General features: G+C 38.5%; 1 protein-coding gene across 1 annotated transcript in view; it reads right to left on the bottom strand.

Annotated features, from left to right (window-relative positions):
• Neb (nebulin) overlaps positions 1–15,044 on the bottom strand; it is a 202,939-nt gene that overhangs the window by 44,527 nt on the left and 143,368 nt on the right. Inside the window, exons 114-126 of the mRNA XM_058573519.1 lie at positions 14,082–14,189; positions 13,119–13,223; positions 12,923–13,027; positions 11,905–12,003; positions 11,458–11,568; positions 7,372–7,476; positions 6,604–6,708; positions 6,172–6,276; positions 4,334–4,438; positions 4,062–4,166; positions 3,317–3,421; positions 2,203–2,307; positions 548–652 (exon numbers count right to left, since the gene is read on the bottom strand). Coding sequence (XP_058429502.1) covers positions 548–652; positions 2,203–2,307; positions 3,317–3,421; positions 4,062–4,166; positions 4,334–4,438; positions 6,172–6,276; positions 6,604–6,708; positions 7,372–7,476; positions 11,458–11,568; positions 11,905–12,003; positions 12,923–13,027; positions 13,119–13,223; positions 14,082–14,189 — 1,368 coding nt within the window. The remainder of the gene's footprint in view (positions 1–547; positions 653–2,202; positions 2,308–3,316; positions 3,422–4,061; positions 4,167–4,333; positions 4,439–6,171; positions 6,277–6,603; positions 6,709–7,371; positions 7,477–11,457; positions 11,569–11,904; positions 12,004–12,922; positions 13,028–13,118; positions 13,224–14,081; positions 14,190–15,044) is intronic.

The raw sequence follows: 15,044 nt of genomic DNA, 5'->3' as shown, positions 1-15,044 counted from the left end.
AGAGATGTAGGCATATATGCTTTGTGCCCTCACATGGCTGTGTGGGTGAAGGGGCCAGATACATGACAGTGGTGAGCGCAGTGACTGACGTATTGATGGCTGACTGTCCAGAGTCCTTGTCAACAGGAACGACATAGCTAGTCTCACTTATGTTACTACCAAAAGTGTCTTCCAGTGAAGACATCATAGGAACAGAAAAAGACCATCGGGAGTTTGGTTTTTTGTCCTCCATAATTTTTGTCTTATTTTAGTTTTATAGCTTGGTTTGCAACTGACATTTGCAAAGAAATTGTGTAAAAGAAAATAACTTGTGGGAGGACCTAGTCCTCATTTCCATCTTCACCACAGCACAAGTGAGGACACAGAGCACAGACTGGCACACTCAAATAGCTCATGGGCTCTTTGGGTGGCTACACAGATACTTAGAAACAGAACAGCTCAATATCATAGGCAGAACCTATGACATCCTTGCAGCAGACGGGACGACACCTCATGAGAAACCCGGAGCACAATCTGCCTGGACCATCGGCCAGCCCCTTCACAGTACCTGGCTGATCTGGTCGCCTGCGGTCTTAGCCAGCAGATGTCTAGGCTCATCGACTACCAGGTGGTATTTATCTTTCCGCTGCTCATAATCAGCTCTGTATTTTTTCTGCTCAAACATCATATCAAATTATAGCAAGAGTACAACTTCAAGGCCACAGAGAAATGTCCCAAGGTAAACACTCCAGAGAGCCAGAAACATATCATTTTTAGAAGTGGCTTCCCAAAGCACCCAGAACAGTAAAAATGGGGATGGGTATGGAGAGAAGAGAGACAGTAAAGAGCGATTGTCTGGGGATAGCTGGGGCCTGGATAGATCAGATTAATGAAGCTGGAATTGAAGTTTCTTATCTACCTTTTCATATGATGTCATTAGCAATGTTAGGCTTTATGGCATCTTATATTGTATTTAATATAATAAATAATAAATAAATAATAATATTAAGGGACTAGGGTTGGGGGTGTAATTCAGTGGTACAGCACTTGCTTATCAGGCGCTAAGCCCTGGCCTCTATACCCAGAACCACAAAAAATGAAGTTGCATATGATTTCAATGTGGCTATTGAGGCCTAACTAGCCCAGCCCAAGGGTCTTTAAATAAAATACTGATAAGCTATGGATTTACCATCTAAGGCTGTGAACTCAAAAGCATAACTAATGCTAAAACATTTATGGAAAAATTGTCATAGTCTTCGAACACAAGTTAATTTATTTGATTATAAAAAAGACCTAGAAATCCTTTGCAAAATAGAAAAGTAGAAACAAAATATATCAAGACTGCACTGATAGGAAGCTACTGATAGTAGTTCTTCAGGGTTGTCCAGCCTGGAAATGTCTACTGAAAATGAACTAAATCAAATTAAAAAATAAACATGAACAACATAAAGTCATGAATAAATATATTATTTGCTATGTTTTCATTATTAAATATATTTTACTACATTTCTAGCATTATTTTTAACTTATATGTAAGTTTGTGGAAAACCCAAAAATACAGTTAACTACAATTTTAATTATAAAACCATCCAGACATAAATAAATTCATATCTTGCTTTTTTCAGCTTTCTTGAATTAAATTCAACTTAAAATTTAACTTAAATTCTCGCAGGATGGTTAACAGGAAAGACTGGGTAAAATACAAAGAAAATTTTTTTGTGCAAATAGACTCTTCTGTGTACTAAGATACATGATAGTAACAACAGCAACATATTTGAATACATGAATCACAACTATCCCCTTGGAGTGGGTCTCCTGACCACTGCCAATTTGGTTTCTTTGTAGGGGACACTAAATTAACATTAAACTTATGGATCTCCCAACTTTACATAATATCATATTTAATGGAGTTAAGCTAATAGTCCACAAAGTCCTTGACCTGTGTCAGCACTCACAGAGCTATGCCTCCCCATGATAGTGCATGCAGAGGGATAGGTGGCTGTAGGGTCCTCACTCCCCTCTGAATGGTCCCTTTGCTTTTCCTTATTCATGGTTTACATAGATCCCATGAGATGGTGACATTATACAGTCTTTCCAAATCTTTAGTTTGAATGAACACTTAGGATGACTGTCCTGTCTTTCTATATATTAGGTTTTCATCAAACAACTCTATAAACTTCTTCAGGGAACTAAATAGGTCTAATTGCATTAGTTCAAACATACCTCATTCATCAACTGAGTTGCATACTTGAAATGCTTGTTGATTGGAGAGTCAGCAACATACTTGAAATTTGACTTTGTCCTTTCAAATACCTCTTTGTACTTATACTAGAGGAAAAGAGCATGATTATTTGCTAGTGAATCTTCAGAATGAGGCATGCTATTTATCTTATCCTTGTGATGATTCATGTACAGAGCTAACAAGTATTCCTTAGGCCTTTACCCACTCCCAATAACAGTGATGGGTACACCTGCCTGTATGTTCTGAAAACTAACCCAAAAGACAGATTAGAAAACACTTTCTTTGAATGGATGTCAAATGTTACACTCTGGGTAAAAGTCTAAATAAATTTTTTCTTTGTTCCTATATATTATTATTTTACATTAAATGCATTTTCATGTACACTTGATGGTCATTTTTAGTCCATTGACTTGAATATAGTTTCTCAACAACTAATTGGATACTTATGATTATATAGAGTAGGGGTGAATTATGGTCTATCTAGTCACCACATGTTTTGAAACATCCCCAGGAGTTAAGAATGTTGTTTTTTTTTTTTTTTTTTTTTTTTTTTTACACAATTTAAAGGGGTTGTAACAAAGGAGAATATGAGCTGGAATGAATGTGACTCACAAAGTCTGAAATATCTACTGTCTGGTACTTATCAGAAAGAAAAAAAAATGGCTAACTCCTATTTTACAACTCAAAAGAAGACTCTTCAGCTGCTTCATTTTGTAAATAAGAAAATGAGGACATAAAAGACTTGACTTGCCTGGAGTCACACAATGTGGACCGAAACACCCCCACTGTACACCTGCTACCATATCTCTAGTACAGTGAATCATCCTGAGATGATAGGGAGGAGATTCTGGGAGGGTTGTGAAATGCTACACTGTGGTGACTTTTCATCAAATTCAGATAAATTCAAATAAAATATAGTCATTGAGGTAAAAATAAGTAAATTTCCGCGGGAGAGTGACAGTTCAGTATGTGTTGCAGTTACAGTGTCTAGAAGCAAGGACAGGGACAGACACAGGAAAGGCTATTTCCTCAGTGCTAATCTGCCTGTGAGTCCAGGTCTGCGTTGAATGCATGTGACCATTCTTGAGGATATACCTTGCTGTAGAGTTTCTTGTTCTGTTCAGCCAGAGTGAAGTCAGGGGTATCATAAGCATAGCAGCCAATGCCTTTAAGCCAGGTCAAATCTTCTTTATATTTTACCTGAGATGAGAACATCAGCATCAAAGATTTTTTAAGAACCTACTCCAAACAGCCATAGGTTAGGGTCTATACAAGTGGAACAAATACAAACTCTGATTCCTGAAGTATATGGAATAATAAAATAGTGAAACTATTATTTAAAGAGGTTTCTAGTAATACTGATTTCTGCTTATTTTATGGTACATGGTTTACAGTATGTAAACATTTTCATTTTTATTACTTATTAAAATAATTCAAATTTAACAAGATATTTTCCTAGTGAGTATATCATTAGTTTGGAAGTTATATTTTCATATAGAGAGGTGAAATTTTTAATCTAAATGAGCATTGCTATGTGTTTTAATTGCTCCATGAAGTTGTATCATCAGTGGATCAAACAGAGTATTTTCTAGATGAAGTACTGCACTTCCAGTCATGTAATATAATGTCAGACATTTAGAAGAAAAAAAATAGGTACAAACTTGAGCATATTTTTTCCTCTCACACACTGAAGTTTATTCATTTAGCAATTGAATTTTATAATTTAAACATCCATACACAAGATCTTAAAGCTAGGTGTGAGTCTTATCAGTTTTTCCATAGTGGCTGACCTCATAACTCATATGAGAATATGAACTTGAAAGTAGATGTCAACACTCACATCACTGACTGCATCTGTGACTGCCCGATGGTGGAAATGTTCTGGGCGGTCAGGAATGGACCTCCAGATGCCCAACTGGCTCATGTAATTCTCTTTGTATTTCACCTGCCACAAAAAAAAAAAAAAACAAAGACAGCTATAAAGTCTTTCCCAAAATTAACGTACAAAGTCTCCTTTTCCCTGGAGTTTTACAAAAGGGAATTTTCTAAGAAAAGAAAAGAAAGTAATGGTGGGTTAGAGAGTCCAACGTAAGTAGAAATACAAGGACATACTTTACTGATGTCATCCGTGACTCTGCGATGATAAACGATGTCCAGAGCATCCTTCACAGTGTGATATTTCCCTTTGGTTTTTTGAAATGTTTCTTTGTAGCGTAGCTGGAAAGAAAACAAGCACATAGATTATGAGAACCACTACACTGAATAATTGGGCTCTCTTAAGCTTGAACTCTTCTCTCTTAGGTTTTCTTGTGAACACATTTAGAAAAAATTAAGAAGATCATTTTAGATCCTGGAAAAGAAGAAGACACTAAGAAAAACTAATGGAACCCAAACATAGTACAGCTTGATGCAAGAATAACATTTTCAACCTTGGTTTACTGGCCATGACAAATGCATGATTGTAATGTAGATTGTTAACAATAGGGGTATATGGGAATTCTCTGTATTATCTTTGCCACTTTTCGGTAACTCTAAGACTATTTAAAATCTTTTTGTAAATGTAAAATGAATAAATCAAACACTCATTTTGGAGGGGAAAAAAGTGAACTGAGTACAAGACATACTAACATACATGGAAAGAGGAGAAAGATTTAGCTTCTAATTCCTACTGTTAAAATGACTTCTGCACTAAGCAATATTAAAATTTTATTTTTACTTTTTTTTTTGGTATTGGCGATTGAACTCAAGGACACTTGACTAGTGACCCACATCCCCAGCCCTGTTTTGTATTGTATTTTAGAGACAGAGTCTCACTGAGTTGTTTAGCACCTTGCTTTTTGCTAAGGTTGGTTTTGAACGCATGATCCTTCTGCCTCAGCCTCCCAAGCTGCTGGGATTATAGGCATTCCCCACTCTTTATGCTTGTGATATTTCAAGAGAAAACAGCTCTGACTCAAACTTAAGACCATTAAAGAAGACAGCTGACTGTGGTGGTGCTTGCCTGTAATCCCAGCGACTCAGGAGACTAAAGCAGGAGGACCACAAGTTTGAGGCCAGCCTGAGCAACTTAGCAAGACCCTTTTTCAAAAAATTAAAAGGGCAGGGGATATAGCTCAGCAGTAAAGTGCTTCCTAGGTTCAATACTCAGTACTGGAAGAAAAAAAAAAGAATATCATAGAAGATTCACCTCATCTACATAAGATGAGTGCTTCTTTGACTAATATGTTTTCAACCTCAAACAGTTCCTTTGTTTTTAGGTAGCTCTGAAAAAACACATATAAAAGATGACTCCTTTGCTAGCTAAGCAATAAAACTTCTTTTTCCATTTTCTAAAAAAAAAAAAAAAAGGCAGACTTGCCTTTAATCACATGCTACAAGAAATGAAAGTCTGTCTCTCCTAATTCCAACTCCTGAGTTGTATGTCATTCACATGATCTACATTTAGGCAGTTAGGATAAGAAAGGGAACACATATTTCTTATAGCATGCTAGGAATATTATATACATGTTCTTGTGTAGCTTTACTTCTTTTTCACAGTGCTCATCTTCATCTGACAGATAGGAAAAGAAATATTAAACAAATTATGGAGTCATAGAGCAAGCATATGACAGTGTCATGACTGAATCCATATTCAGCTCACTCTAAGACCATGATTTTATGGGTAAGTAAATTAGTTGTAAAGTATCCCTAGGAAATGCTGCAAAAGAGTTATACGAAAGGACCACACTTTTGCTCCTGAGAAAAGGGGCAATAGGCTTCTAGCATCTCTTAACACGATTCTCAGCTACGTTGCTTGGTTGATATTGGGTCAGTGTTTTTGTTTTGTTCCTGATCTGTGTTGTGGGCCTTGATTCTGAACTGTGGATGTGACTGAAGAGCATATTATGTTCCTTGGTACTGCAACCTCAGCTCTCCCTATCACACAGGAAAAAGAAGGGCAGGATACATACGTCACTGGCATTCCAGTAAGCCCTCTTGGCTCTGATGAGGATCGGTGTATCTGGCACCGGAGTGTACTTGTCCTTCATCTTTTCATATTGGATCTTGTACTTATTCTAAGGAAAAAAAATAGAAGAGAGAGACAAACTTGAGGTCAGGTGTTTTTACCCTACTCCAATTCATAACCAACTTATAGATCTAGCAGAGGGAGACAATGTATCACACTCTTTGAGAGAATAGCTTTGTTTTCTATATTTTGATCATGTTGAGTACAACTTAGAATAATGAACTCTCTGAACAGAAGTTAACAGGTGGATGCTGGGGATGTAGCTCAGTGGTAGAGCCTGGTAGACACAAAACCTAGTTTCAATCCCCAGCGACACACACACACTGGGCAGGTGAAGGTTTTGTTTTCTTTAACTCAGTGCAAAATCCCAACTTACCTCACTGACCAAGTCCTTTACATCTTTAGCGTGCTTCAAGGCTGTGGTCTGGTTTCCAGCATGATGATGGGGTCTCTCTTTGGTGGCAAGTTCAACATAGAGATACTTTAAAATAAGAGAATAAGGTGAGATGTCACAAAGATGAAGCATTTAGTATTTAGCCCTCTTCATTCATTTCTAACCCTTCAGTGGGAGGGGAAGGGAGTACTTCTAGAATCTGTTGTCCTGGTTTGATTGCTTATTTGTGTTTTTGTTATAGGCATTTGTTAATTTTTCTCTGTGTCTCGAATTTGAAAACACATATATGTTCCTTTTGTCTACTATTCCTACTGCTGAGTATGGAAAAGCCAGGTGATCAGGAATGCTAGCAGAGCAGTGAGAGGATTCTGAGAGCACTCTCATCATACTTGCCCCTTAATTTTGCCTGAATGTGAAATATGGTTTCATTTATCTGTGGATAGCAAGTCCAATGGAATGATCCAATAACCATTTTCACAACGTGCAGTCACAGACCACTCATGAAGTGACTAAAGTTACACAGCACTTAGAAAAGAAGGTGTGGCATCCTTGCTCCCGTGAAACCTAGCTGTAATTGTGATGGCCTGAAAGGTAGATGCTTCCTAAAATGAAGTGCAGATGGGCACAAGACTGCAGCAAGAACAGGCAAGGCTAAGGGCCTGCCACTGGTTAGGAGAGGCCAGGCGCACAGTCCCACCCCAGGCGATGCTACATGGCAGGGTTTGAATATTCATTTACAATTGGTGTTACCTGGCTCTGAAGCTTCTGCCCCCGCTTGGCTCTTAAAAGATCAGGAGTATCGGGAACTGAAGTGAAGACTGACTTCAGCTTCTTGCCTTTGGCTCTGTACACCAGCTGGACATAAAACACATCATGGCCGTCATCTCTGCTTCATTGACCTGATATATTCTCTGCAGATCCCTTTATTGCTTGCTCATAGGAAAAGTAGACCCCTCCCACTGTAAAAGTTTTATTTTCTTCCTAATAAACCAATGACTTATTAGTACTTTCCTCCTGAGCCTGCCTTCCCTACTCTTTAGCAAAAGAAGAGACATTGCCCACCTACTTGTCCAAGTTTCAAGCGTCCCGCTCTGTTCTTAGTGCTATTCCCACTTGTTTCTTCTGGAACCCTTAACTGACAGCTACCTTTTGGTCCTCCTATCCTCAGCCCTTCCTGCTTTTTCAGCACTCTCCCTTCATTTGAAAACAGGTCCAAATCTCTCCCTCCATTAAGATTTTTCCAACCTCTAGCCAGTGCTTCCCTCCTTCCTTTTTCAGCCAGATCACCTATTCTTTCACTTTTTGATTAATTTCTCAAGATCCTTGGCTACTACCCAACTGTACCAGTGAAGTCACTCTTGATAAGAGTACCAAATCTTTATTGTATTTGCTTCAATAAAATCTTCAGAGTTCTCTGTAGCAACAGACACTGTTCTAATTCAATCCTAAAAACGGTCTTGTGTACCTCCCACTCCACCATTCTCTGCTTGGTGGCCTCCTATCTCTCCAGGCCTCCCTCTATGGTCTGTTGTGAGCTAGAGTTAAGTGTTGGCTCCTTTTATCCTATCTATTCTCCTTGGGTGAGCTCATTTGTACCTCATTTGACCTCACTTTGAGATTGATGACTTCCAAATCTTTATATCCATTGTGTCTCCTGAACCCCAGACCCAACTTTCAACAACTTCCTAAATGTGATTTATCACATTTAATGTAGAATTCTTTATGTTACTCCCATCTCTACCTCACATCTGCTTCATGTCTTCTCTATTTTGCTAAATGACTCCTCGATCTCCCAGTCACCCAGAGAGAATCTGGGGAGTCATCCTAGACTCCTAATTCTCAACCCTTCCACTCCGGCCCACCAGCACTACCCTGTTTCAGCTTCTGTCCTGTTTGTTTTCTACACATCTTTAGGAGTCTCCTCAGCTGGGCTCCTTTACTGGACTGCTCCATGTGGCTCACCCATCTTTCGCAAGTCTGAGAGACAGATTTTTACAATACTCGAACTATCCTGCATAGAAATAATTCAATGATTTTTCATAAATCCCAAAGGTCACTAATACAATACCTTTAAGGCATTATGACCTGGCCTTTGGGATTTATGAAAAATCCTAGATGAGGTTTCTAGTCTCATCTCCCAAAATCCTTTTTCATAATCCTCATGTGCTATTTTAAACTACCCAAGCTGTTAGAACTCATGGCTGCTTTCACATACTATCCTTCCTGCCTACAATGTTCTCCCTTTTATCTGCTGGAAAAACTAGAGTCCATGATCTTTTGACTAGTCCTATAAAATGCCTTTTATCACACTGATGTCTATTTCTTCTCCCAGACCAGGAGCCCATGGGATGCAGTGGCTCAGCTGTATAATCTTTCGTCACCTAATTCCTAGACAAGAGGCCTGAAAATCAGTAGTCCCTTAATAAATGTGGAGGGAATTTAATAAGGCAAACTAGAAGGAACAAATGAATTCCAAATAAATTCTAATACAATATAAATACCAGTTGAAGAAATAAAATTAAAATTTTCTTGACATGTACATACATGTATATATATAATATCTAAATTATATAGAACTATACTTAATCTAAAATGTAGCTCATGTGTTTGGAGCTATCGTGGTGTCACTTTTGAAAAGAAATTAAATTAAAATTTAATTTCTTCCAGGTTCAGTCTGCCTCTGTCTCTGTCTCCCTCTTCTCCCAGGTAATCAACTTCTCTAGCTTAGGAAATTGAAATGCTGGCATTGTGACTCATATAAGGCCATACAGCTAATTGGAAGTAAACCTGGAACTAAAATTCAGTGTCCCATGCCATTTCTATAGTTCTCTTTCTGTTACATTTTTATTGTACTTAGGTGTGCGCTGTTCATGCTTCTGTTTCTTAGTATTACAAATGCTTTATGTCAAGAATCTACACAATGCAAAGACAATTTAAAAGTCAGTAAATTGAACTTCCTTTTTGACAAATTTTTTACCAAGTCAATATTTCTCAACTTTCCTGATACCAAAAACTCCCAAGGACTTTATTGTAGCCTTTACCCCCAGACTTCAGAGGATGGTCATTCTTATGGAGAGGCAAATATGGTAGAAACTACAGTACTGAAAAAGACCCTTTCTTCTTCCTCAAATGTTGATGCACAGTATACATAAAATCCCAACAGGAATTGAGAAGAAGGGAAACTCAAGTTTTGGATAATTCTGAACCCAGACGTTAAACCCAATACCATTAAAACAAAACAAGTATTTACTTTGAAGCACTTTTAAATTACCGAAGCATTTTATTATTATTATTATTATTTGGTAGCTGAAGGAGAGATGTGATGAAGTGGTTTTCAACCCTGGGTAGATTTGAGGATCATCTTTGGGGCATTTAAAAAACATACAGATGGGCCAGGCGTGGTGACACACGCCTGTAACCCCAGTGGCTCAGGAGGATTGCAAATTCAAAGCCAGCCTCAGTGACTTAGCGAGGCCTTAAGCAACTCAATGAGACCATGTTTCTAAATAAAATATAAAAAGGGTTGTGGATGTGGCTCAGTGGCTTAGCAACTCTGGGTTCAATCATCAGTACAAAAGAAAAAAAAATACTGATGCCCCAAATCATACTCTAGTGGAACTAGGGGTCAAGTCCATCCAAGGGTAGTTTAAAAACATCCCATTGGTATTCGGCTCCTAAACCAGGGAGAAGCACTTACTGGGATAAAAAGAATGTTAGCATTCTTGTCTGAGTGTGCGCACCAGTTGAAATAACAGAGAGAAGCTTTTAGGAAAGCAAATGGACTCAATTAGCATTTATAAAAGCTAAAGGATTAATCATCCTCTGACTCTGGCTCATAGAGTGTAAGAAGCTATACAACCCCTCCAGGGAGGGCAATATCTGTTGTGATAAGGCATCTGTAAGTCCAAGAGCATGAGATTTCTAGTCAGCAGCCATCAGAGTCATTGAGAATGATGAAGTGCTCTGACAGCCAGTGCTTGGCTCAGCTTGATGAAGCCTGCTAAACTGAGCCACAATATAGCCTGATGGTAGAAGAAGAATGCAAGTTGCTTATAAGAAGAGCAACCAAGAGCTATAGATGTAGCTTAGTGGTAGCTTGCATGAGACCCTGGGTTCAATCCCCAGTACCATTAAAACAAAACAAAACCAAAAAAGACCAAGCATTTACATTTGTGGAATGCTCTTACTTTTGCAAAGCACATCCAATCTCTGGCCAACATAGATGTCTACTAACATGGCCAAGGCACTAAGGAGACACACTTGTAAATAAGATAGGAAGATGGGGTTGATACTTCAAGGAACCCACTGTCTAGGTGACAGGATCAAATCTGTATACAAATATTGCAACAGATCATGAGCCTCAATGCCAGATGGGCAGATGAAAATGAAACTAGTTTGGAATTTATTGAGTGGGCAGAAGAAAGGGAGCCATTGAAGACTATCCAAAGGTCACTTTCAGGATTGGGATCCTGATAGCAGGAGAGAAAAATCTGAAATAAGTTCAATTTGGAGACTACAACAATAGTGTATGACAGAAGGACTTTCTATAAAATCATGTAAAACCTCTCATCAGCTCAAGTCACAGGAAGGGTAAGTATTAATATTCTCACTTTACCAAAAGGGGAAAAGTAAGTAAATTGAGCCAAAGTGAGGTCAACTGACGTTCTTAGACATTGTGGCCACTCTGCAGTTAAGGGAAGAAGGGAAATGTTTTACATCTGCAGTTGCCTAAAGAGTGATTGCTAGAGAGAGGTACTAAGAACCTTCCTGAGTAGTGTTATTCATACTGGTCAATTTGGTCTAACTTGGAGGCACAGGTAAAGCATCCTTACTTACCTCACTCAGATGGGTCTTCAGTTCCTGCACTTTTCTGTATTCTGGAGTGTCAAGTACCACTTTGTATTTGTCTCGCATCTTTCTTGCATTATCAGTGTACAGGTAATTAGACTAAAACAAAAACACAGCAGATATACAGGTTGATTAATCATTGAAGAGACTGTCATGCTATCTTTCACAGGGTTGGTATGTGCAAATGGTACAGGCCCTCTTGTCTCCTGGGTGTTTTATTAGGTAGAAACAAAAACAACTGTCATTTAAGATCATTACCTTTTATAGGAGGCACAAATCATCTTAAGTAAGTTATAACCTGTCCAAGTGGATTGATGGTAAATTTCTCTTTAAAAGTAGCTGCAGGCTAAGATTTGTTCTTCTTAGTCCTGGAGGCTGGTGATGGGCACTTGGCAGCTGTGCAGGAGTAGCTGTGTCATGAAAAAATGTACTCACCCAGAGCTTCCTCAGGTGTCGGGAGCGGACCATGTCAGGAGTGTCATACAGGAAGCAACCAAGTCCCCTTAAGATCTGCAAGTCTTCTTTGTACTTAATCTGTTGGGGCAAATACAAATAGATGTCTACTCATGAGCAAATGTAAATCAGGAACCAAAAAAGAGAGGGTAGCAGCACTTCTTTGTTGATATACAATAGCACTCCACCCCGCCCCATTCTTTGGTTTCTGTTATTTACTGTCCATCACAGTCTGAAAATATTAAATGGAAAATTCCAGAAATAAACAATTCATGAGTTTAAAATAATTATTATAGCATATTATTATTATTGTGCTGTTTTCTTAGTTATTATTCTTAACCTCTTACTGTGCCTAAGTTATAAATTAAGCTTTATTTTAACTATGTAGGTATAGGAAAAAACTGCATATATGGGGTTTGGTATTATCCACAGTTTTGGGCAACCACTTAGGGTCGTGGAAGGTACCCTCTGCGTATAAGAGGGGGCTACTATATTTTTCACTTTGGTTCAACATATTCATGCTATGCTCTTAGTTTGCTTGCACTTAAATAAATCACAAATCTCTAACCTTGAGCTAAGGAGAGAGCACTGCTATTATTTTATTCTCATATGGATGGGAGAAAAGCACAGATTAAAAGGATTGATCTTTTCGAAGAAAGAAACAGGCAAGAATGTTTTTAAATGGCAATGCAAAGTTGCTAAAGAGGATGGGAACAGGATGAATAGGAGAAGCTACTAAACATGACCTGGGATACAGAGCACCAAAGAGTGAGGTAGGACCCAGTGTCTAATATATAATTGTGGTCATTGAGTGATAAAGAACAGTGGCAATTCTTTTACATCCCAGAGGTCCTCTTATTAGAGTTTGCATAGCTAGGAAACTGCAGAGTCCTGCTTCTGCACTGTGCCACCTCTAAGTTGTACCAGTAGTTTAGTAGTTCTTAATGGAAAAGGCTGAAAGCAAGGCTGCTTTCCAGAAAGAGCCCTACAGGATGCTTACATCACTGGTGATGTCTCCCACGTAGCGGCAGTGCAACACTTGGGGTGTGTACGGCAGGGAGATCATGTGGCCCTGCATCTTGAAGAAGTCTGATTTGTAGATCAACTAAGGGGGAAAAAGACACGCACATTAAAGGCATGGTCCACTTTCACCCCTGGGGTCCACAGACTGTTCTCTCTATTAAGAAAATACTCACCTCACTGACAGCTTCTTGTGTCTTCTTGACTTGGCGGATTTCAGGTGTGTCAGGAGTTGTGTGAATCTTGTCTTTCAGTTTATGGTACAATTGTCGATATAGTCTCTACATTGGGGAAATAAAACCATTCCAGATATTTAGTATAGGATGACCAGGGCATCTACTGACTAAGAATCAAATATTTTACGTACCAAGTCAGCAGAGAAAATAATGGGAATGTTAAAAATTATTAAGATTAGGACAAACATTAAAAAATAATATTTCATTTAGGTGAAGAATTCTGAATACAAAAATAGTAGGATCAGATGTACAAATCAGTAGATGATGTTGAAAACCAAGTTTGTGAGTCTGACTAAAATGCAAACTTATTAAAGATTTTTTTTTTACTACAAATATCAACAGAAGGAATTGTTTCCTTAGAAAACTACTGCATCATAGGGCTGGGGTTGTGGCTTAGTGGTAGACCACTTGCCTGGCATGTATGAGGCACTGGGTTTGATCCTCAGCACCACATAAAAATAAATAAATTTAAAAAGATATTGTGTCCGGGGCTGGGGATGTGGCTCAAGCGGTAGCGCACTCTCCTGGCATGCGTGCAGCCCGGGTTCGATCCTCAGCACCACATACACACAAAGATGTTGTGTCCGCCGAGAACTAAAAAATAAATATTAAAAAAATTCTCTCTCTCTTTTAAAAAAAAGATATTGTGTCCATTTACATCTAAAAATATTTTAAAAGAGAAAACTATTGCATCATAATATATAGAAATGATATTCTGTGATGCTGTTTCTAAATATACAAAAACACCACCAAGGGATACAATATCAAAATAGTGACAAAGTACTCTAATTCTTTGTTGATATGTAAGTTTGAAATTCAACAAATTCTTCTAATGCATTTCAAACAAAGCCATGGTATTTGAAATTCAATATTCCCCCCCAGAGAATTCAGCAGTCACAGTACCTCACTAGTAACATTGTTGACTCTCCGGACATGGACAAATGGAACGTCCTTGGGGCCTAGTGTATACCCATTTGCCTTGATGTGTTCATAGACTTCTTTGTACTTGAACTGTAGAAGCAAAGTCAGAATTAGATCAATGATGGGTACACAAAGCAGCACTGTATTTCTCAGTTAGAAAAGAGATGTCACCTTTACTTGAGAATTGCTCTTCAAGCCTTAAATACAAGGAAAAGTCATTGACAAAATTTTAATATTGTCCCAAGTCTTGAAAATTATTTGTTGGAGAATAAATCTAGACCCAGAAAGGAATAAATTTTAACCTTTCTGGGTGAAATATTTTTGTAAGATAGGTCTGCAAAATGCAAGAAAAGCCTACATCTTTTGCACCAATGTGGCTAGGAAATTAGAAATGTGAAGAAGAACAAGAGAATAATTTCAAAATTGATAAACGACTGTAGACTGATTTAAAAATATAACGTGGTAGATTTTCATATCTGTTACTCTCTGCTTTGAAAACACGTAATGGGTCACAATCTTATCTGGCCAGCAGGGTTGCTTTCCAGGAGTCAAAGTCAGCAGGGAGAGGAGAACTAGGTCTGCAGCCAAAGGCTGGGTTATGAGTACAGTCTGTGGCCAGTCACCGGGACGACCAAACTTCTCTAGGACTTGCCCATGGGATAACTGCATCAAGCAGGTACAATCTGGTACTTTTTAAAATGAGGAAGGGTGGTATCAGTGGCAAGAGCTGGGAAAGAAGTCCTTTCTTTTCTAAGAGACACACAGTGACATATCTTCTGCAGGCCTCAGTAGCGTGTGTGCAAAGCTGCATTTCCAGTAAATGGATTGGATGCTTCAGGATGTTTCTGTACTGAGGCTAGCAGAAGTAGAGGGATCATGACAGCCATGAATCCTGAGCCAAAGCTCCCATGAATGTCCCATCCTAACTCACTGGGCTACCCAGAC

This window comes from Marmota monax, unplaced genomic scaffold, assembly GCF_021218885.2.
Source record: "Marmota monax isolate L192 unplaced genomic scaffold, Marmota_monax_Labrador192_F-V1.1 WCK01_AAM20220418_F8-fsc00048, whole genome shotgun sequence".
Classification (NCBI taxonomy): domain Eukaryota; kingdom Metazoa; phylum Chordata; class Mammalia; order Rodentia; family Sciuridae; genus Marmota; species Marmota monax.
This window is presented reverse-complemented; position numbering and strand designations above follow the sequence as displayed.